This window comes from Scyliorhinus canicula, chromosome 2 (genome assembly GCF_902713615.1).
Source record: "Scyliorhinus canicula chromosome 2, sScyCan1.1, whole genome shotgun sequence".
Taxonomy (NCBI): Eukaryota; Metazoa; Chordata; class Chondrichthyes; order Carcharhiniformes; family Scyliorhinidae; genus Scyliorhinus; species Scyliorhinus canicula.
In genome coordinates, this window is record NC_052147.1 from 276,116,869 (window position 1) to 276,139,161 (window position 22,293).

The window sequence follows — 22,293 nt, forward strand, 5'->3', positions numbered from 1 at the left end:
GGGATATCAGACTGCCCCAGGATGTAGCGGTCGTGCACACTCCCTGGGAAGTGTGCAAAACAAATGCATGATCTTCGTGTGGTGGTCACCCACAAGTTGGATGTTTAAAGGGTGGAACCCCTTCCTGTTGATGTGGGGTGCTCCCTGTCGGCCTGGTGAGCGCAAAGTGACATGCATGCTATCCACTACCCCCTGGACCTGGGTTATCCAGGCGATGGCGGAGAATCCTGCTGCCAGGGCATTTTGTTGGGCCTGGTCCATGTCAAACTTTATAGAATTTTCTGCCAAGCTAGCAGGGCATTCGTGACCTCACAGATCCACCTGTGGGCTGCAGATTGTGAGATGCCGCAAAAGTCCTGCTCGAACCCTGGAATGCTCCTGGTACACACTGCCCATCATCTGTTTGAAAGACCAGCAACGCCTGTGCACCTTGGGCCATCGCGGACCTCCCCCTCTGGATCCCTTCCTGGCCTGATGGCAGCCGGGTCCTCGGGGTGTGGGGCGGGGTCCTGCACATTGGCTGCTGCCTCAAGTCTCTGTCAACGTTGCTGCCATTGCCTCCTCCGGCGCCTGGCAGCCTGGCCTGCCAGCAGCACCACGAGGTCCAAGATATCGTCCATACCCAGGTAAAAACTGGAAGGAATTGGAAAAGGCTGTGAGGCTGTCAACCAACAGCGCGTCCACCCAGGACCCTCCACATTCCCAGCGCTCCCACCACGCACTCTGCCATCTGAGATATGCTGTCCATGCATCCCCATCCGCAGCGGGGGGGGGGGGGGGGCCTTGGTCACCGCCCTCACACACAGAACCCCAGACACCTGTACGCAGCATTACCTGGACTGGCCACAGGTCCCCTCCCCGGTGCATTCACCCACCCTCTGGTTATGGAGATGCCCTGGTGCTGGGCCCAGGTGTTCGGATGTTGGCCGCTACGTCCGTGCTGTTGCCACCCCCAGTGTCCAGGCATCACGGTCTGATTGGGATGCTCGTCAATGAGCCCCACATGCTACATGACCCGCCCACCCATGGGGATCCACTTGGAAAATGTGACCACGATTGCCAATTCCCAATCAGCAATAGCCTTCACCATGGGGCCAGAGGCCTCCACGGTCACTGGGAGTTATGGGTGGTTGGTGGGGCAGTCTGGCTGGGGCTGGGGTTGCCCTCCCCACCCCCCAGAATGGGACCAGGCGAGGTGTTGGCATGGTTGACCCGCAGGCGTTGAAATGGCCGAGCAAGCCACTCAGTTCAAGGGCAATTAGGGATGGGCAACAAATGCTGGCCCAGGCAACGACGCCCACATTCAAAGGAGAAAAGAGAACAGAATTGAGGAAGCTCAGAGGGTTTTGGGATTTAATTACAGAGATAGGGAGGGTGGAGCAGGGTCATGGAGGGATTTAAAAACACGAATGTGAATTATAAGTTTATCTTCCTTTTTGCACCTTTCCCTCAGAATTGAACCCTTTTGGCCCAAGGTTCGTGCTTAGAATCTGTTGCGTACGGACAAGACGGATTGAAGACTTGCTTCTTCCAAAGATGTACAAGTTAGGTGGATTGGCCATGTTAAATTGTCCTTTATGAAATGAAATGAAATGAAAATCGCTTATTGTCACGAGTAGGCTTCAAATGAAGTTACTGTGAAAAGCCCCTAGTCGCCACATTCCGGCGCCTGTTCGGGGAGGCTGTTACGGGAATCGAACCGTGCTGCTGGCTTGCCTTGGTCTGCTTTCAAAGCCAGCGATTAGCCCTGTGAGCTAAACAGTTTAGCGTCCAAAGATATGTAGGTTAACTGAGGTTACAGAGATAGGGTGGGTGAGTGGGCCTAGGTAGGGTGCTCTATCAGAGGGTTGGTGCAGACTCAATGGGCTGAATGGCCTCCTTCTACACCATAGGGATTCTATGGATTTATTCATTCATTCAAATTTTTAATTCCACCAGCTGCCGTGTTGAGATTTTAACTTGAGTCCCCAGACCATCATCGTGGGCCTGTGGATTACTAGCCCAGTGACATTTCCACTCAGGCAGCGTCTCCCCCTCTAGCACAGATTTTATTTTAATCATTCCACTATTGACGCCTTTAACTACCTGGGCCCTAAGCTCTGGAATTCCCCCCCAAAATCTCTGTTCCTCTCCACCTCTGTCTCCACCTTTGAAAAGCTACTTTGCAAGCCTATTCTATAACCAACCCTTTGATTACCCTTTGTGTCGAGATTAAAAATCACACAATTGAGCGACATAATCAGCAACTTGAAAGAAGCTGGGCTCCAGGGTCACTTACTGAGAGAGCTTAAAGTGACTTGGGCCCCATACCTCAGGAAGGACATACTGGCACTGGAGCGGGTCCAGCGGAGATTCACACGGATGATCCCAGGAATGGTAGGCCTAACATACGATGAACGTCTGAGGATCGTGGGATTATATTCATTGGAGTTTAGGAGGTTGAGGGGAGATCTAATAGAAACGTACAAGATAATGAATGGCTTGGATAGGATGGACGTAGGGAAGTTGTTTCCATTAGCAGGGGAGACTAGGACGCGGGGGCACAGCCTTAGAATAAAAGGGAGTCACTTTAGAACAGAGATGAGGAGAAATTTCTTCAGCCAGAGAGTGGTAGGTCTGTGGAATTCATTGCCACAGAGGGCGGTGGAGGCCGGGACATTGAGTGTTTTTAAGACAGAAATTGATAAATTCTTGATTTCTCGAGGAATTAAGGGCTATGGGGAGAGAGCGGGTAAATGGAGTTGAAATCAACCATGATTGAATGGTGGAGTGGACTCGATGGGCCGAATGGCCTTACTTCCACTCCTATGTCTTATGGTCTTATGGACCTCCACGTCCGCGGGGGCTAAAGCACCAGAAATGAAATGAAAATCACTTATTGTCACGAGTAGGCTTCAATGAAGTTACTGTGAAAAGCCCCTAGTCGCCACATTCCAGCGCCTGTTCGGGGAGGCTGGTACGGGAATCGAACCATGCTGCTGGCCTGCCTTGGTCTGCTTTTAGCCAGCGATTTAGCCCAGTGTGCTAAACCAGCCCCGAATGAATAACCCGGCGAATGAATTACAGCGTGCTGAAGAACAAAACACCAAAGGCGAAGCGACAAGGCGAGATCTTCCGGCTGTTCACGCTGATGGAATGTTCCAGTCCTGCCGATGTCACCCCCTCCCCGCTGATGGGAAATCCCGCTGACAGGGGTGGGACTGGAAGATCCCATCAAGATCTCGATTGAAGAAGGAAAGGTCAAATCAGGACTAAAACACCTGAGCCAAGTCTTGCATTCCTCAAAAGATTGACCTGGTGGAGGTGAACACTCAACTCTCTCATTCTCAACACGAGACATCCTTTCTTGTCGTCAGTTTCTGCTGAAATATCACATGTGGCCCAAAACCCCGTCCGGAATCTTTTGCTCCCTCTGGTGGTGACCTTGGAGGTGGGAAGGACAGGTATTTAGGCGGGTTGGTGGCACAACGGAACCCTGCCGTCTTCCCGCCTCTGCCAGAATAGAGTTCTGGGTGGGGAGCTTGAACCCCGCCAACTAAGGCCACTATGAGGCCGATTAAGGAGCATTAGAGGCCCTCACTCCACGGCCACTGGAGTTAACCCAGCTGCACACGGGCCTGTCTCCTCGTGGCCTGCACAACAGCTTCATAGAATTTACAGTGCAGGAGGAGTCCGTTCGGCCCATCGAGTCTGTACTGGCTCTTGGAAAGAGCATCCTACTTAAGCCCAAACCTCCACCCTAGCCCCGTAACCCCAGCTAACCTTTTTTTTTTTGGACACTAAGGACAATTTATCATGGCCAATCCACCTAATCCGCACGTCTTTGGACTGTGGGAGAAAACCGGAGCATCCGGAGGAAACCCATGCAGACACGGGGAGAACGTGCAGACTCCACACAGACAGTGACCCAGCGGGGAATGGAACCTGGGACCCTGGAGCTGTGATACAACTGTGCTACCATGCTGTCCTACCGTGCTCTTCACATCCGGAGGTGAGGGGAATGTGTCCCTCAAATGCACCCAGTGCCTGCACGGGTAACTCGATATCGGGAAGGGAGGGTGCGCCATCGGCGGGTCTGGAAGATCGGGAAGGGAGGGGCCTACTGAGAGCTTCCCCACTCTTCCTTCGCACAAACCCATGCCCCCTTGTCCTCGCAACGCCACCTGCTCTGCAATCCGGGTCTCTGGGAGGGGTGTTCTCCCGCTAGCTGCCACTGCCTCCTCTGTGCTGCTGCTCAGCGCAAGAGTTGCTGGCCCCCGATTGGCTGGCAGTTGTTACTCACTGGGACCTCTGCCCCTGGGGAGCGGGTTCCAGAAAAAAGGCCACTGCCTGATTAGCCTCTGGTCCATTGGGGCTTCCAGAAAGCGGTCCAGCTAGATTCCCAACGCCTCGACAGGACCTCAGCCATTAATTCTCTCTCTCTCTCTCTCCCCCAAATCTGTTCATTGGGCGTGGGAAAGTTAAGCCAGCATTCACTGCGCATCACGCATTGGCCTCGGGATTCCCCGTGTCCAGTGTTTTACAGTATTTCGGCCTTTCATCTGAGGTCTCGCTCTACACAATCTCAACGTGCTTAACATCGGAAGTTAATTTAGAGTAAATGGATGCATCAGTTGGGTTGGAAAGAATAGAGCGCAACCAGAATTGGATTCAGGTGGAATAGGGAATCCATTCGTTGTGGACTGGGGAGAGGCAGGCCAGTCAGAGACTGGAGAAACCGTTCCCGATCGTGGAAAGGATCCACAACGAGGGGGTATGGGGGGGGGGGGGGGGCAACAGATTTAAAGCGATTTGCAAAAGAAGCAAATGCGATGTGAGGAGAAAAAAAAAACCCTTTTCACACAGCGAGCGGTTACGTCCGGAAAGCACTGTCTGGAAGTGTGGAGGAGGCAGGTTCAGCCAAGGCTTTCGAAAGGGCAGTGGGTGATTATTTGAATTGAAACAAAGCACGGGGGTCAAGGGAAGAGGTAGGGAAAAGGCTCTATGCCATGATGCTCATTTGGAGAGCTTACACTGAACGCCCTTCTTCTGCGCCACAAGAAGTCTGTGACAGGATAGGAGTTAAAGACTTATTTACAGGAACAGGAATAATTTGTGCTGCTAAATTGGATTAAATTTAGAGACACTGGCTCGATGATGACTGCACCCACCCCCCACCCCCCACCCCTCTCCCCCAACTACGATTCGTCCAGGGGACAAGGAGCTTCTTCAGGCTTCAGTGTGTAACTGTTAATTTCCACTCACACGTTTGTTTTACTTTTGTCACATTTTTCAGGATTTAGTGATACCGAGGATGAGTAATGAAGCAAATATTAGTTCAACATGCTCAACTGGTATCAGGCAGTTGAATCACGATTGGTTTTTAGTGACAGGAAGTCCAAAGGTTAAACAGCATCTATGAACCCAGTGATTCTCAAATGATTTTAGTTGAAGGCTCTCTTTGCAAATGGATTACCGATAATCATGGACCCCACCCATCTAAATTATAGCACTACATAACACTCATAAACTCATAAAGAATCCCTCCAGTGACCAACAGGAGGTCGATCATCGTCCAGCAGAGGCAGCAGAAGAGGCTTCTGGGAGACGTCAACCCGTCAGCTCGACCAACAGGTAAGTGACTGACTGGTGACTGGCAAGTAGTTTTTCTTTTCTTTTTTTCTCTTGGCATTATAGTTGTTGTAAGTTAACTTAAGGGTTAAGTCTCATAGCAGGAGATCCCAGACCCGTGTCATGCTCCTCCTGTGCGATGTGGGGGCTCAGGGACACGTCCACTGACCCTGGCTCCTTCACGTGAAAGGAGTGTGTCCAGCTGCAGCTCCTGTTGGACCGCTTGACGGCTCTGGAGCTCACATTGGAGCATCCATGATGCTAAGGAAGTCGTGGATAGCACGTTTAGCGAGTTGGTCACACCACAGATAAAAATTATTGAGGGCGATTGGAAATGGGTGACCACCAGACAGAGGAAGAGTAGGAAGGCGGTGCAGGGGTTCCCTGCGGTCATCTCCCTCCAAAACAGGTATACCGTTTTGGATACTGCTGAGGGATGTGGCTCGCCAGGGGAAGGCAGCAGCCAGGTTCATGGCACCGTGGCTGCACAGCAGGGCAGGAAGAAGAATGGCAGGGCTTTAGTGATAGGGGACTCAATTGTAAGGGGAATAGATAGGTGGTTCTGCAGACGCAATCGAAACTCCAGGATGGTATGTTGCCTCCCTAGTGCAAGGGTCAAGGATGTCTCGGAGCGGCTGCAGAACATTCTGGTGGGGGGGGGACACCAACGATATAGGTAAGAAAACGGGACGAGGTCCTACAAGCTGAATTCAGGGAGTCAGGAGTTAAACTAAAAAGTAAGACCTCCAAGGTCTTAGGATTGAGGGGGGGATGGGCGGTCAAGGGTGTGAAGAGAGCAGGAGCGTAGGGAAAAAAACAGGAACAAGGAGAGAGAGCAAGAGCACGGGGAGAGAGCAAGAGCACGGGGAGAGAGCAAGAGCACGGGGAGAGAGCAGCACGGGGAGAGAGCAGCACGGGGAGCGAACAAGAGCACGGGGAGAGAGCAGCACGGGGAGAGAGCAGCACGGGGAGCGAACAAGAGCACGGGGAGAGAGCAGCACGGGGAGAGAGCAGCACGGGGAGAGAGCAGCACGGGGAGAGAGCAGCACGGGGAGAGAGCAGCACGGGGAGAGAGCAGCACGGGAGGAGAGCAAGAGCACGGGGAGAGAGCAAGAGCACGGGGAGAGAGCAAGAGCACGGGGAGAGAGCAGCACGGGGAGAGAGCAGCACGGGGAGAGAACAAGAGCACGGGGAGAGAGCAGCACGGGGAGAGAGCAGCACGGGGAGAGAGCAGCACGGGGAGAGAGCAGCACGGGGAGAGAGCAGCACGGGGGGAGAGCAGCACGGGGGGAGAGCAGCACGGGGGGAGAGCAGCACGGGGGGAGAGCAGCACGGGGAGAGAACAGCACGGGGAGAGAACAGCACGGGGAGAGAACAGCACGGGGAGAGAGCAAGAGCACAGGGAGAGAGCAGCACGGGGAGAGAGCAGCACGGGGAGAGAGCAGCACGGGGAGAGAGCAGCACGGGGAGAGAGCAGCACGGGGAGAGAGCAGCACGGGGAGAGAGCAGCACGGGGAGAGAGCAGCACGGGGAGAGAGCAGCACGGGGAGAGAGCAGCACGGGGAGAGAGCAGCACGGGGAGAGAGCAGCACGGGGAGAGAGCAGCACGGGGAGAGAGCAGCACGGGGAGAGAACAAGAGCACGGGGAGAGCAGCACGGGGAGAGAGCAGCACGGGGAGAGAGCAAGAGCACGGGGAGAGAGCAGCACGGGGAGAGAGCAAGAGCACAGGAACACGGAGAGAGCAGGGGGACAGCCCTGATGACAACGTGGGGGGTGCGGAAGGGAGGAGGATAGAGCCCCGATGAGAGTGTGGGGTGGGGGAGTGGTAGGGGATTGGAGAGCTCTGATGACAACATGGGGATGGGGGTGAGGGGGAATAGTGCCTCCCTTTACTTCCATGTTGGGGGTAGGGCGGTGGGAGTCACCTTGAAGCTTGTGGTGGGTGGTCCTCCCTATCCGTGGAGGGGCATGGAGGAACTCATTTTAAAAAACAGTTTGTGGTGCCCCCTAAAGATGATGCCCTGATCTCCGTGGAGGCAGCCTTGCCGGCTCTATCGGTCCAGAGTGAAGGCGTAAACCACGTCCCCTCGGTGTTGTGTGCCAGAAAATCTGCTCTGAAAACTCTGCTGTGCATCTGGAGAGAAGCACGTCGGTTTTCAGTCGGTCCCTGACACTTTGTCATTTCTTGGGAAAATTCTGCCCCACTTTCTCCACGCTAAGGGAGTCTGTTGAAGTGTCAAACTCTCTCCACACAAATAGCATTTTATTGAGAGTTCAATTAGTAATCGTGAATCTCTGATCGATAAGATTTCTGCTAGCCAAGGAGGGGATAAGGAGCAAAAGGCAAGTGGATGGAAATGGGGTACAGATCGGTCGGGCTTGCGTTGAGTTGTGGAACAGACTCAAGGGGCCTCTATTCCCAGGTTCGAATTAAACAATTCGAGACGGAGCAGGGTGGGGAAGTATGAGAGCTCTGACTTTCTCACCTTGACACAGCAGTAGATGGTGGAAACGAACAACACACTGACCAGGACCAACAGGCAGGAGAGATAGAAACCCAGCATCAACGTGGAGCTGCAAAGAGGGAGGGGGAGAAAAAGGACAAGAATTAGCTCTCACCTGGTCACCCTGCCCACAGAAAGGATCGTGCATTGTGCCACTTTATTTTGTTGACACTGTGAATAAGTTCACCCCAACCTCAGCATAGGAAGAAGCCTCACCTCTCAGACGTGTCTACCAACAGACGATAAAAATTGAATGGTACTATTTTAAAGGGGGTGCAGGAAAAGATACCTCGGGTTGGGGTGCAGGGTGAGTTATACCCAAATGTTTGAAGCTGGGCAGGGCTAGCTGTAAAAGCTGTCGGTACAAGAGGAAGGAACTTACCGCAAACTTTTAGGAAACACTAGTCGAGGGGTCGTGGGGAGGAGGATCTGGATGTTGGGAAGGTGGGGTGGGTCTGGTGGATCGAGGTAGGGGTGAGGGGGTTGGAGGATTCGGAGTTGGGTGGATGGAATTAGGGGGGGGGGGGAGTTGGGAGGTTCGGAGGTCTCAGTGGGGGGATTCGAGGCGAGTGATGTGGTTTGGGTGTTCTGAGGTGGAGGTGGGTCAGAGGGGTTGATGAGGGTAGACGTCTGGGCGGGGGTTGGGGTGGTGAGATGGGAAGTCGGCAGGAATGGGGCAGGGGTCAGAGGTTGGGTCTGTGGGGGGGGGGGTGGGAGAGTTGGGTCCAGTCTGTAGGGAGCCAGGTTTGGGGGGGGGGGGGGGGGGGGGGGGGGGAGGGGACAATCATGGGTGTGGGTAGCAATCACACCGTCAACACAATATTCCACAGAGAGCAATGTGAGATCCCAGGGAATCAGTTTGTGTCATGCTAGTCAATGACATCGGGGAGAACTCTCTAAGATAGTGCCTTGAGATCCTTTATGTCTACCTGAAGAAAGGGCCGAGATATTTCATCCAAATGGTGGCACCCCTGACAGTATAACTCGAGTCACCGTGTGCAGTTCTGGCTCCGTCATTAGAGAGGGGATGTAATTGAATTAGGGGAGGGTGCAGAGGAGAAGATTGTCAGGATTAGAAACTTGCAGCTATGAGGAAAGGTTGACAGGCTGGAGCTGTTCTCCTTGGAACAGAGGAGGCTGAAGGGAGATTTGATCGAGGTGTGGAAAATTGTGTGGGGCCCAGGTAGTGAGGATGGGAAGGGCCTGCTTACCTCAGCGGAGAGGTCAGTGACTCAGGGGCATAGATTTAACTCTGTTTCTCTCTCCACAGATATGCTGCCAACCTGCTGGGTTTGTCCAGCATTTCGAATTCTTATTTCAGATTTCCAGCACCCGCAGTATTTTGCTTTTATATTGATGTGGAGATGCTGGCGTTGGACTGGGGTGGGTACAGTAAGAAGTCTTACAACACCAGGTTAAAGTCCAACAGGTTTGTTTCAAACACGAGCTTTCGGAGCACTGCTCCTTCCTTCACCTGGTGTTGTAAGACTTCTTACTGTTGCTTTTTTTTAGAATGGGTAACTTGTTTATCGTTCAGCACTGACACAGCAGGTCAAAGTAGCCTCTTTCTGTGCCGTACACTTACAATGATTCTGGTAGGGGCTGATTAGAATGTTAACAGGCCTGATGGGGGTTGGTTAGCTGGATTGGTCGGATGGCTGGTTCGTGACGCGGAGTGACGCCAGCAGAGCGGGTACAATTCCTGCACCGGCTGAAAGCTCCGCTTTCTCAACCTTGCCCCTCGCCTGAGGTTTGGTAGTCCTCAGGTTAAATCACCACCAGTCAGCTCTCTGCCCCCTCAAAGTGGAAAGCAGCCTATGGTCCTCCGGGACTGTGCCAACATTTCACCAGGGATGAGGAAGTTAAGTTCTGTGCAGACACCAGAGAAGTTGTGTTTGTTTTCCTTAGGGCAGAGAAGGTTGAAGGGAGGGGTTTAATAGCGGTGCGGAAAGAGAGATGTTTAGGGAGAGAATTCCAGAGCTTAGGGCCCCAGAGGTACAGCTGCTAATCGGCTAATGGAAACCGTGGATCGTACGAAGGCAGAGATCTCGGAGGGTTTGCTTCTGAGGAGGTTACAGAGATGGGGAAGACGTGGGAGGTCACGACTGATTTGGAAACCAGGTAGAGAATTTAAAAATTGATGAGGTGGGGAGCACGAGGATGGCAGGTCGCCAGGACGTGGTATCAGTTAGGGAACAGAGGTTTGGATGAGATGGTCTGTGAATGATGGAAGATAGGAGGTTAACACTGCTGCCTCACAGCACCAAGGGTCCGGGTTCAATTCCAGCCTCAGGTGATTGTGTGGAGTCTGCACGTTCTCCCCGGTTCTCTCCTCCAGCTGCTCCAGTTACCTCCCACAGTCCAAAGATGTGCAGGTTAGGTGGATTGGCCATGATAAATTGCCCCTTAGTGTCCAAAGATATGCAGGTTAGATGGGGTTACAGGGGTAGGGTGGAGGAATGGGCGTCGGGAGGGTGCTCTTTCAGAGGGTCAGTGCAGACTTGATGGGCTGAATGGCCTCCTTCTGCACTGTAAGGATTCTATGGAGACTGGAGCTAACAAAGGCACCGGACTCGGTGAAATGTGCCCCAATGACCTCCCTGCCTAAGTACTGACCCTGGAAACGGATTGCTACCAAGTTATAGGTGGAATATATTTGAAAGACTGTGGATTTTCAGGTCTGGGATTTGCAAATGGCCATGGTCATCATATTAATAAACGTATTTATACAGGTACGGCAGTGAATTAGGATGGCAAATTGAATGTTGGTCTTTGCTGAAGAGGGGTGGAGTATGAACGGAGGGTTGTCTTGCTACAACTGTGTGGGGCATTGTTGAGAGCGCAGCTGGAACACTGTGGCCTCCTTACTCAAGGGAAGATAGACTTGCTTTGTAGGCAGTGTAGAGGAGGATAGACTTGCTTTGTAGGCAGTGTAGAGGAGGATAGACTTGCTTTGTAGGCAGTGTAGAGGAGGATAGACTTGCTTTGTAGGCAGTGTAGAGGAGGATAGACTTGCTTTGTAGGCAGTGTAGAGGAGGATAGACTTGCTTTGTAAGCAGTGTAGAGGAGGACAGACTTGCTTTGTAGGCAGTGTAGAGGAGGATAGACTTGCTTTGTAGGCAGTGTAGAGGAGGATAGACTTGCTTTGTAGGCAGTGTAGAGGAGGATAGACTTGCTTTGTAGGCAGTGTAGAGGAGGATAGACTTGCTTTGTAGGCCGTGTAGAGGAGGATAGACTTGCTTTGTAGGCAGTGTAGAGGAGGATAGACTTGCTTTGTAGGCAGTGTAGAGGAGGATAGACTTGCTTTGTAGGCAGTGTAGAGGAGGATAGACTTGCTTTGTAGGCAGTGTAGAGGAGGTTAGCCAGGCTGATTCCTGGAATGAACGGGTTGTCTTACGAGGAAAGGTTTAACAGGTGGGCTCTCACTCACTGGAGTTTAGAAGAACGAGCGGTGACCTGATTGAGGCATATCAGATTCTGAGGAGGTTTGACAGGGTAGATGCCGAGAGGATGTGTCCGTTTACGGGGGAACGTAGAACCATGGGGCAGAATTTAAAAATAATGGGTTTCCCGCTGATGGCGGAGATGGAGATGATTTTGCCTTTTCTCTCAGAGGATCATTAGACTCCAATACTCTTCCCCAGCGATCAGTGCAGGGTGTGGGCCACTGAACATGTTCAAGGCTGAGGTAGACCGATTTCTGATTGGCAAGAGAGTCAATGGTAATGAGGGACTGACAGGGGTGGGGGGGTGGAGGAAACCCATCAAAAGCCGTGATCTTACTGCATGACGGAGCAGTTTCGATGGGCCGAAAGGCCGACTCTTGCTCCTCTTTGTTTGGATTTTATGACCGGCTGCCAACCGCACTCTCCATTCCTTGAGACACGGTGCCCAAGAATAAGTGAGTGCCTGGAAATTCCTCTCAGGTTAAGAGAACGAAGGAGGAGACTTACTGGGGCACAATGGTTATCTGGATGCAACAGATAAAGAGGAAGACAAGACAGGAACAGGCCACGTAGGCTCCAAATCGGTCGTCCACCTCCTTCGAATACTGCAGAACAGACAAGAGAAAATGACTGGAATCAGAGCATCACAGAAAACGAAAGCACACGAGAGGCCATTCAGCGCATTGACTCCTTGAAACAGCAGTAGTGTTTAGTCCCACACTCTGCTTTTTATCCGTAATCCTTTAAATTCCTCATCCCGAAGTAATCTGTCCAACTCCCTTTAAAATTATTCGTGGAATTCCACCATCTTTCCATATCGAGCATTTTCCAGATCCCAACAGTTTCTCCTCGTCTCCCCTCTGGACCAAATATTCTAAATACTAAACTTTTCACCAGAGATTATGTTTTTTTTCCCTCTATCAAAGGGCAATTTAATTGCCACGTTGCGCCCGAAAAGCAGCTCGCCGTGGCGCAGCGCGGCCGACTGAAGCCAGGAGACCCTGTTTCCAGGATCTACCTGGCTCCCAGCGCCTCGTGAGATCTAAAGCCATCTCGCGAGACATTCCGAGGTAAATCCCGCCCAGTGGGGGCGGGTTCACTTTTTAGCAAATCTGCATATGAAAGTGAGGCAGCTAGTCTCATTTTAATGTGCAGATTCCCGAGTTACCCGAGGCGTGGGATCAATCTCCCTCACCTTGGGCAAGCACCATTCAGTACTGGTCTCCACAAAGGGCACTTGTGGGGGACTCCAAGGAGATCAGAGGCCCCAGGTGGGCAAGGTGGTACCTTGGCATTGATGCTGCCACCTGGGTGTGAGCTTGGCCATGCCAAGGTGCCAATCTGGCATTTTTTGCATGGGTGCGATTGGGGGCTGCCCTGCGTGGGTGTTGGGAGGTGCAGGGGGCGGCCTGGGACACTCCCAATAGTGCGTTGGGGCTTTGGGGGTGGGTGTGGGGCTTCTGTCTTCAACTCCGCGGTCGGCATCTCCAATTCCCGCAGAACCTGGGACTACTGTGCAGGGATCGGCCAAGGAAAGGACTGCACATGGGTGGTTGGAATGTTTTATGTTGGTAATCCGAACCTTGCATGGACCAGCTGGGAAAGGGACACACGTGCACAGTTCTGATTTTTTACATTGGTTCGACCCATGTGCCTGACCACGGTAAAAAATTCGAACCGCGCATGTGCGACCCATTCCCAGCAGCCCATGCGCGGGAGGCTCGAAGTTCATCAGGACTTAGAGATGCCGACAACAGAGCTGAAATGAAGGTTAGATTTAGTTTATTTACTTTAATGTTTAATCATTTTGAATCTTATTTTGCGGCACATTTATGGAACCTTCATGGCACACGAGTGGACGGCAACAGGCCAGTTGAGCACCTTTGTTCTACCCTATCTCTGTGACCTCCTCCCCAGCCCTGTAGCCTTTTACCCTATCTCATAGAATAGAACTCATAGACTCCTTGCAGTGCAGGAGTAGGCCATTCGGCCCATTGAGTTTGCACCGATCCCTATCCCTGCAATCCTACAATCTAACGTTCACATCCCTGGACACTAAGGGGCAATTTATCATGGCCAATCCACCTAACCTGCACATCTTTGGACTACGGGAGGAAACCGGAGCACCCGGAGGAAACCCACGCAGACACGGGGAGAACGTGCAGACTCCACACAGACAGTGACCCAGCGGGGAATCGAACCTGGGACCCTGGCGCTGTGAGGCAGCAGTGCTAATCACTGTGCTACCGTGCCACCCCAAATCAGGTGATGCAGCGGTATTTTCACTGGGCTAATAATCCAGGGACTTCGGGTGATGCTCTGGGGACCCACCATGGCAGATGGTGAAACATGAATTCAACAAAACCTGGAATTAAAAGTCTAATGGTGACCATGAAACAATTGTTGTAAAAACCCATCTGGTTCACTAATGCCCTTTAGGGAAGGAAATCTGCCATTCTTGCCCGGTCTGGCCTACATGTGACTGCAGACCCACAGCAATGTGGCTGACTCTTAAATAGCCGAGCAAGCCGCTCACTTAAGGGCAATTAGAATTGGGCAACAAATGCTGGTTTTGCCACAGACACTCCAATCCCATGAAAGAATTAAGGAGGGAAAAAAATAATTTACCTTCTTTTCCAGCTCAGGTTTCCTGAACGTGAGCAGGAATTTCCGCACATGTTCAGACCGTAGTCGATCTATGCTTCTGGCATCGATTGCTCGTCCGAGGAATTCATCCACCTCATCTTCGGGATTCATGTTTTCTTGAGTGTTTCTGCTAAAGGGAGAAATACAAAACAAAAGTCTCAACACACGTAACTTATCTCAACTGTGCATTTAACTTTTTCATCAATTCAACCAATTAGAAAAATAGTTTTTTTTCTCTCAGTCTGCTGTGTTTACATCACTCCCCAAGCCAATAGGGCAGGTCTATCGTGAGCTATCATAGGCCTCTACCAATAGGTCTGGCCGAGTGAACTATTGTAGGCCTCTGCCAGTAGGCCAGGCCTAGTAGGCTATCGTAGGCCTCTGCAAATACTGCAGGCCTAGTAAGCTATCATAGGCCTCTACCAACAGAGAAGACCTAGTGAGATATCATGGCCTCTACCAATAGGGCAGGCCTAGTAGGCCTCTGTCAATACTGCAGGCCTAGTAAGCTATCATAGGCCTCTACCAACAGAGAAGACCTAGTGAGCTATCATGGCCTCTACCAATAGGGCAGGCCTAGTAGGCTATCGTAGGCCTCTGCCAATAGGATAGGACTGTGGTGAACATATTGTGTTCACCATTCACCATGTATTACACTGTATCACACTGTTGCCCATGTGGGCTTCACCTATGGACCATTGTGCAGGGGAAGTATAAAGAGCAGCTGCCCTGTAGGCGGCTCTCACTAGCAGAGCAGTTGCAGACAGCACTGTTCTCGTCGATTAAAGCCACTGTTCACTTCAACTCTCTGTCTCGCGTTAATTGATGGTCGCATCAAGGACTAGTGAACTATTGTAGGCTTGTGCCAGTATGCAGGCCTAGTAGGCTATCGTAGGCCTCTGCCAATAGGTTAGGATGAGTGAGTTATCGTATAATTCAGCCAATGGGGCACGCCAGTAAACTATCATAGTCCTCTGCCAATAGGGCAGGCATGGTGATCTTTTGTAGGCCTCACTGCCATTACGGCAAGTCCAGTGAGCTATCGTATACTCTGTCAATAGCTCCTCCTCTGCTGAGAGGGCAAGTTGTCCATTCCTAAAATGGGTACCATCCACATGCCAAGTATAAAGCAGAACTCTTGACTGCTCTCACGTCTGAATCTGAAGCGCAGGCAATAGTCTGAGATTAAATCAGTCTGTTTGGTGTCACCTTCCGACCTTATCTGTACACAAAACCTCAGACTGACTATTTCCACCTTCATAAATCGCCCGACTTGCCTCCGCTCATCTACTGCTGAAACCCACATCAATGCCTTCAATACCTTCTTTAGCATTGTGGGCTAAATCGCTGGCTTGTAATGCAGAACAATGCCAGCAGCGTGGGTTCAATTCCCATACCTGCCTCCCTGAACAGGTGCCGGAATGTGGTGATTAAGGACTTTTAACGGTAACTTAATTGAAGCCTACTCGTGACAATAAGCGATTATTATTATTATATTATTATTTCTGGTTACCCACATTACAGCCTCCATAAACTTCAGATCATCCAACACTCTACTCCCACTCCTTAACTTGCACACTGTCCCATCCCCTCAGGTTACTGACCTACACTCGCTCCTGCACAAGCAATGTCTTGATTTTAACATTTTCATCCCTTACCCTCCATGGCCTCGACCCTCCCTATCTCTGCAATCTCCTCCAGCCCAGCAACCGTCAGAGATATCTGCCCTTGAGCATTCCTGATTTTTTTATCAACTGGTTAGGAGATAAACTCAATCCTGCCCTGTATCTCTCCTAACCTTCTGCCTTCCTTAAGACATAACCTTTGGATCAAGCTTTTGGCTATCTGAACTAAAGTCCCTTTACGAACAGTGGCAGCCGTGTGCACCGTCTACAAGATGCACTGCAGGAATTCACCAAGGTTCCTTCAGCAGCACCTTCCAAACCCACGACCACTACCACCCAGAAGGACATGGGCAACAGATACATGGGAACCCCACCGTCTGGAGGGCCAACTCCAACTCACACACCATCACCGACTTGGAAATGTATCGCCGCTCCTTCACTGTCGCTGGGTCAAAATCCTGGAACTCCCTCCCTAACAGCACAGAGGATGTACCTACACCTCAGGGACTGCAGCGGTTCACAAAGGCAGCTCACCACCACCTTCTGAAGGGCACCTAGAGATGGACAATAAATGCTGGCCTAACCAGCGACGCCCACATCCCATAAATGAATTTTAAATAACATGGCTCTGTGTATATTTTGTTTTGTAATACTCTTGTAAAGCACCTTGAGAGGTTTTATTACGTTAAAGCCTCTGTTTAAATATAAATTGTGTTTATAGCGCTGTGTAAAGAGAGGAGATGTTCATGTTGACCTTTATCCACACAGCGCAATTACTTCTCTCTCTCTCTCTCATTGCTGTGTGGAATCTCTGGGGTGGATTTCAATGGGGTGAAGGAGGTGGTATGGAAAGTGAGTGGGGCCCTCAATCCCGATCCTGCGCTCCGCTGCCTCAGCTCGGAGAACCAAGCGTCTGACGGACAATTGGCAGCTGCCCGTCGGGCACAAGGCAGCCAATTAGCAGCGTACAGTGTGTGTGTGTGGGGGGAGGGTGTTGGCTCCATGCCCAATCGAGAATAAGAAACAGACGTCACGTGACCCGGGGGGGGGGGTTATGCTGTGAACAGGAAGTCGGTCACGGCTACAAATTTAAAGGCCTCTGCTCTCTCAATCCTTATTTCTTACAGCAGGTTCCAAATAGTAAAATGAAAATGAGTCTCAAAAAACATTCCGACGCTGTCACCTTCAGCGGCTGCTACAGTCAGCTATGGTCCCACTGCCAGGCATTTTATTACACCCCTGTGCCACCTTGTCAGCACTCCCAAACTTTTTCACGTCCGACCCCTGGGAAAATGCACGAGGCAACAAAGATTGCAGTTGACTGGGTCGTTAAGAAGCCCAATAGCGTGTTAACCAGTCATTTCAAAATGGCAGGCAGGCTGCTGGTTTCCATGCTCGCTCGCCTTCCCTAAATTCGGAGGCCAGACGATGTCGTACTGCCGACCTGCCGGCATCACGCCCTATTTTACATGCGTGTCAATTAAGGGATGTAAAACCCAGTGTGCCTCCAGCCGTCACTGGGGACACAGCATAAGGGACCCAGCATGAGGTTGGTGTGGGATCTTGCTCTGCACGTGGTGGGGGTGGGTGCTATCCAACAACAGTCACTGCTCTTCGAAATAAATCATTGGGATGTGAAGCGCTTCAAGACGTCCTGTGGATGCACAAGGTTCCAAATTAATACACGTTCATTCTCTTATTTATTGCCAACCTGCTCAAGTCACAGGTCCCCCTTCTTGTCCTGTCTCCAGTACACAGCCGATCACTAGAGTGTGCCTAACAGCAGACAATTGACGACAACCAAGCAGCATCCTTTTCCACCTAGTCTAATATAAACTGTTGTGATTGTTTGAAATTGGGCATTCCTGAGTTTGTCCTGAGAGTGCAAGATGTAAATTTCAGCAATAGGCCTTTCTTTTCAGCAACATATGGTCAATTCTTTCAATACTTTAAGAAGTTTCAACTTCGTGATCATAGAATTTACAGTGCAGAAGGAGGCCATTAAGCCCATCGAGTCTGCACCAGCTCTTGGAAAGAGCACCCTACCCAAGGTCAACAACTCCACCCTTTCCCCATAACCCAGTAACCCCACCCAACACTAAGGGCAATTTTGGACACTAAGGGCAATTTATCACGGCCAATCCACCTAACCTGCACATCTTTGGACTGTGGGAGGAAACCGGAGCCCCCGGAGGAAACCCACGCACACACAGGGAGGACGTGCAGACTCCGCACAGACAGTGACCCAAGCCGGAATCGAACCTGGAACCCTGTAGCTGTGAAGCGATTGTGCTATCCACAATGCTACCGTGATGTTGGGAGAACTAACCACACCAGGCCCCGCTTTGGGCCGGCTTTTGTGTCAGTCTGTATCGAGCTCCAGCTGGGTGGGCTCCGCCCCCTATCTGGGATGCTCATGTTCCGCGAGTCCTAAGGGGAGATCAACAATGGCTCTCCCCCCCCCCCCACCCCCCCCCGGTCCTCGTGGAGGTTACAACGTTAAGAATATAGCAAAGAAAACATTTTGCACACTCCAGGTTGAATTTTATAGAACATACAGTGCAGAAGGAAGCCATTTGGTCCATCATGTATGCACAAACCCACTTAAGCCCTCACTTCCACCCTATCCCTGTAACCCAATAACCCCTCCTAACCGTTTTGGACACTAAGGGCAATTTATCACGGCCAATCCACCTAACCTGCACATCTTTGGACTGTGGGGGGAAACCGGAGCACCCGGAGGAAACCCACGCAGGCACGGGGAGAACATGGAGACTCCGCACAGACAGTGACCCAGCGGGGAATCGAACCTGGGACCCTGGCGCTGAGAAGCCACAGTGCTAGACAGTGTGCTACCATGCTGTCCCTTTAGGGGCAGGCTAGGTAGTCTGAAACATGGTTGGGGTAGGTGAGGGGTGGAGAGGGAGTCACCTTTCTGATGCTGCAACATTCTTCCAGGGATGGGGAAAGCGCAGGATGGTCCTCCCACTCAGAAGCCGATTGAGTGGCCAGTTAACGCCCTCTCCTCACAACTGGCTGGAGGCTGTTAGTGGGCACAGAGGGGGAGGGGGTGTTCTCTAACATTTGCTGCTCTTTGGCTCATAGTGGGGCCCCATACAGACAATCGTCGTCTATCTCCCCCCCCCCCTCCCCCCGACCCCCCCACCTGTTGCAACAGTGCTGCCCAACCTCATGAACTCTCATCCCCTCTCCGGACAGCCCAGAACCCACTTACCTGGTTGGGAGGGTGATTGGCCGGCAGCTCCTAATAGTGACAACAGCCCCGACGTCAACCAATCGGTTGCCTGACACCCGTAAAATATGCTGTTAGGGAGGGAATTCAAGGATTTTGACCAGCGACGGTGAAGGAACGGTGATATATTTCCAAGTCAGAGTGACTTGGAGGATAATTTCCAGGTGGTGGTATCAAAGGCACTTTATAGATACAAGTGGCTGATAATGGGGCAGACTTGAACTTTGTGTGGAAGTGGATCACCATGGAAATAAAGATGGAAAGATGCAAATCAATCAGACTCATTATTACTACCTGTTTTGCATTATTGACCAAATTCAAGCTCCACCTTCCTCTGATAATGTTTACATTACAATACTTAGCTGATGCAATGCAGAAATGATACATTCCTATTGCTGCACATTACCCCAGTTTGAGAGGAGCCTTAAAGTTTGCTGTTTTATGTTTTCAAGCTGTCTTTTTTCATAGAATCACAGGAGGCCATTCGTCCCTTTGTGCGTGTGCTGTTCTCTCAAAGCGTTACCCATTTAGTTTCAATCTTCCTTGCTCTTACCCTCTACTCTACATATCTTTTCCCTTCTGAAAGTTCCTGTTGAATGTGCATCCACCACCCTTTCGAGCAGCACATTCCATATCGCAAAAAACCGCTGCGTAGAATTTCTCTTCCTCAGGGTCCCTCTGACTCTTTTTCCAATGATCTTAGTCCGTGTCCTCTGGTTGCCAACCCTCTGAAAATAATCTCTCCTTACTTACTCGATCAAAACCTGGTGGGAATGCGAGGGGTGAGGAGGATGTTAAGAGGCTTCAAGTTGATTTAGATAAGTTGAGTGAGTGGCCAGATGTGTGGATGCGTGCCGTATAACGTGGATAAACGATTTGGATGAAGGAATCAAGTGTATTATTTACACATTTTCTGATGACACAAAAATAGGGGGAATGATGAGCGGTGGGGAGGAAGTAAAGAGACCTCAAGGTGATTTAGACAATTTGAGTGAGTGGGCAAATACATGGCAGATGCAGTGTCATGTGAGAGTACCTTTAAGAAATGGGTGTTTAAGAAATGTACCTTTAAGAAATGGGTGTTTTCTACTGCAGTGATGTCAAAGTGTGGGTGGAGCTGGGCTGTCTGTCAGCTTTTTACTTTTGTTTTAGGCTGTTTGCTGCAGGGTGTGTTTTAGTTTTGTTTTCAGTGTTGAAGCTGAAGCCAGACCAAGTAGGTGTACTGCTGACCTCTCTGCCATCAAAACACTATCTCTTATCATTTGGTGAATTCAGAATTATAAATGTTCTCAGTAGTGAATGTAAACCTAATGTGCTTCTGTTAAAAGGTGTTTATTTTTCTTCTGGATGTTGTTTGGGAAGTTATTAAGCATTACTTAGTGTTGTATTCTTTGGGGGTTGTATTAATGGTTGCTAAGATGTTCACTGTATATTTTAAAAAGGTTAACTTGAGTTCAAAGAATAAACACTGTTTTGCTTTAAAAAATACTTTTCAATTTCTGCTGTACCACACCTGTGGAGTGGGCTGTGTGCTCCCTATACCACAATCTATTAAAAGTTGTGGGTCAGGTAAACTTCATGATACACTTTGGGGTTCTCTAAACCCTGGCTCTTAACAAATTGGGGGCTCGAAGGGGATAAAAGTCTATCTATTGGATTGGCTTAGTGAACTTAAAGACAGTGAGGGGTGAGTATATTGTGGTTGCTTACCAGGTATGATATTCTAGTTTAAGTAGGGAGTGTCTTGTGGACAATGGCTTTTTCAGAGGCTCTGAAGTTTTGGGGGTGGAGACGGTCACACGCAGTACCTTACGGACAGAGACTAAAAGCAGACTGTTAGATTTGGCAAAAATATTGTACAGAACATAGAACATACAGTGCAGAAGGAGGCCATTCAGCCCATTGAGTCTGCACCGACCCACTTAAGCCCTCACTTCCACCCTATCCCCGTAACCCAATAACCCCTCCTAACCTTTTGGATACTAAGGTCAATTTATTATGGCCAATCCACATAACCTGCACATCTTTGGACTGTGGGGGGAAACCGGAGCACCCGGATGAAACCGACGCAGGCACAGGGAGAATGTGCATACTCCGCACAGACAGGGACCCAGCGGGGAATCGAACCTGGGACCCTGGCGCTGTGAAGCCACAGTGCTATCCACTTGTGCTACCGTGCTGCCCTAAACATTGCAGTTAACATTACCTGACAAAATGCAAAAAGATGAGGTAATTATAATGGTGGCTAAGCATTTAAAGTTGCCTGAGATACAGTTTGACTCATTGGAAATGGCAAAAATTCAGTTACAAATTAAACAAATGGAACATGAGAAAGAATTAAAGCAGCTTGAATACAAAAGAGAGGAAAAAGAAAGAGAGAGGAGAAAGAAAACGAGAGAGAAGAAAGGAGAAAAGAAAGATTAGCCCGAGCAGAACAAAAAGAAAGAGAAAGGGAGGTACAGATCAGGAAAAAAGATAAAGAGAGAGATTTTGAACTTCAGAAAATGGCCATGAAACATGTCAGTCAGTTAAAATTGGCAAACATAAAGAGAAACGTACAGTTGGATGATACTGATGAGGATAGTGAGAAAGAGCGTCAAAGTCAAAGGCTTGGTGGGAATCTATTTAAATATGTCAAAGCATTGCCAAGGTTTGACGAAAAGGGGGTAGAAGCCTTTTTCATTTCATTTGAGAAGGTGGCTAAACAAATGAAATGGCCACAGGACATGTGGGTATTACAGATTCAAACAAAGCTGATAGGTAGGGCTAGTGAAGTGTTTGCATCACTACCGGAGGAGGTATCTGAGACGTATGGGGAGGTGAAAAAATCCATCTTAGGTGCATATGAACTAGTGCCTGAAGCCATAGACAAAGGTTTAAAAATTTAAGGAAAGAATTTGGTCAACCATACATGGAGTTTGAAAGGCTCAAACAGAGTAATTTTGATAGGTGGATAAGTGCTTTGAAAATAGACCAAATGTATGAAGCTCTCAGAGAAATTATGCTTTTGGAGGAGTTTTAAAATTCAATTCCTGATGTAGTGAGAACTCATGTGGAAGAGCAGAGGGTTAAAACTGCAAGGTTAGCAGCAGAAATGGCAGATGATTATGAATTAGTTCATAAATCAAAGCTTGGTTTCAACATCAGTTTCAGCCTGTGAGGGATAGAAACTGGGGACATGAGAAATACTCAAGTGGTAGAGGCAAAG

General features: G+C 50.2%; 1 protein-coding gene across 2 annotated transcripts in view; it reads right to left on the reverse strand.

Moving 5' to 3' along the window:
* Positions 1-22,293, reverse strand: part of adcy5 (adenylate cyclase 5) — a 403,818-nt gene that overhangs the window by 56,436 nt on the left and 325,089 nt on the right. For both annotated transcript variants that reach the window (XM_038790092.1, XM_038790091.1), the window contains 3 exons: positions 14,190-14,337; positions 12,069-12,166; positions 8,098-8,185 (listed from right to left, as the gene is read on the reverse strand). In XM_038790092.1, the coding sequence (XP_038646020.1) occupies positions 8,098-8,185; positions 12,069-12,166; positions 14,190-14,337 (334 nt within the window). The remainder of the gene's footprint in view (positions 1-8,097; positions 8,186-12,068; positions 12,167-14,189; positions 14,338-22,293) is intronic.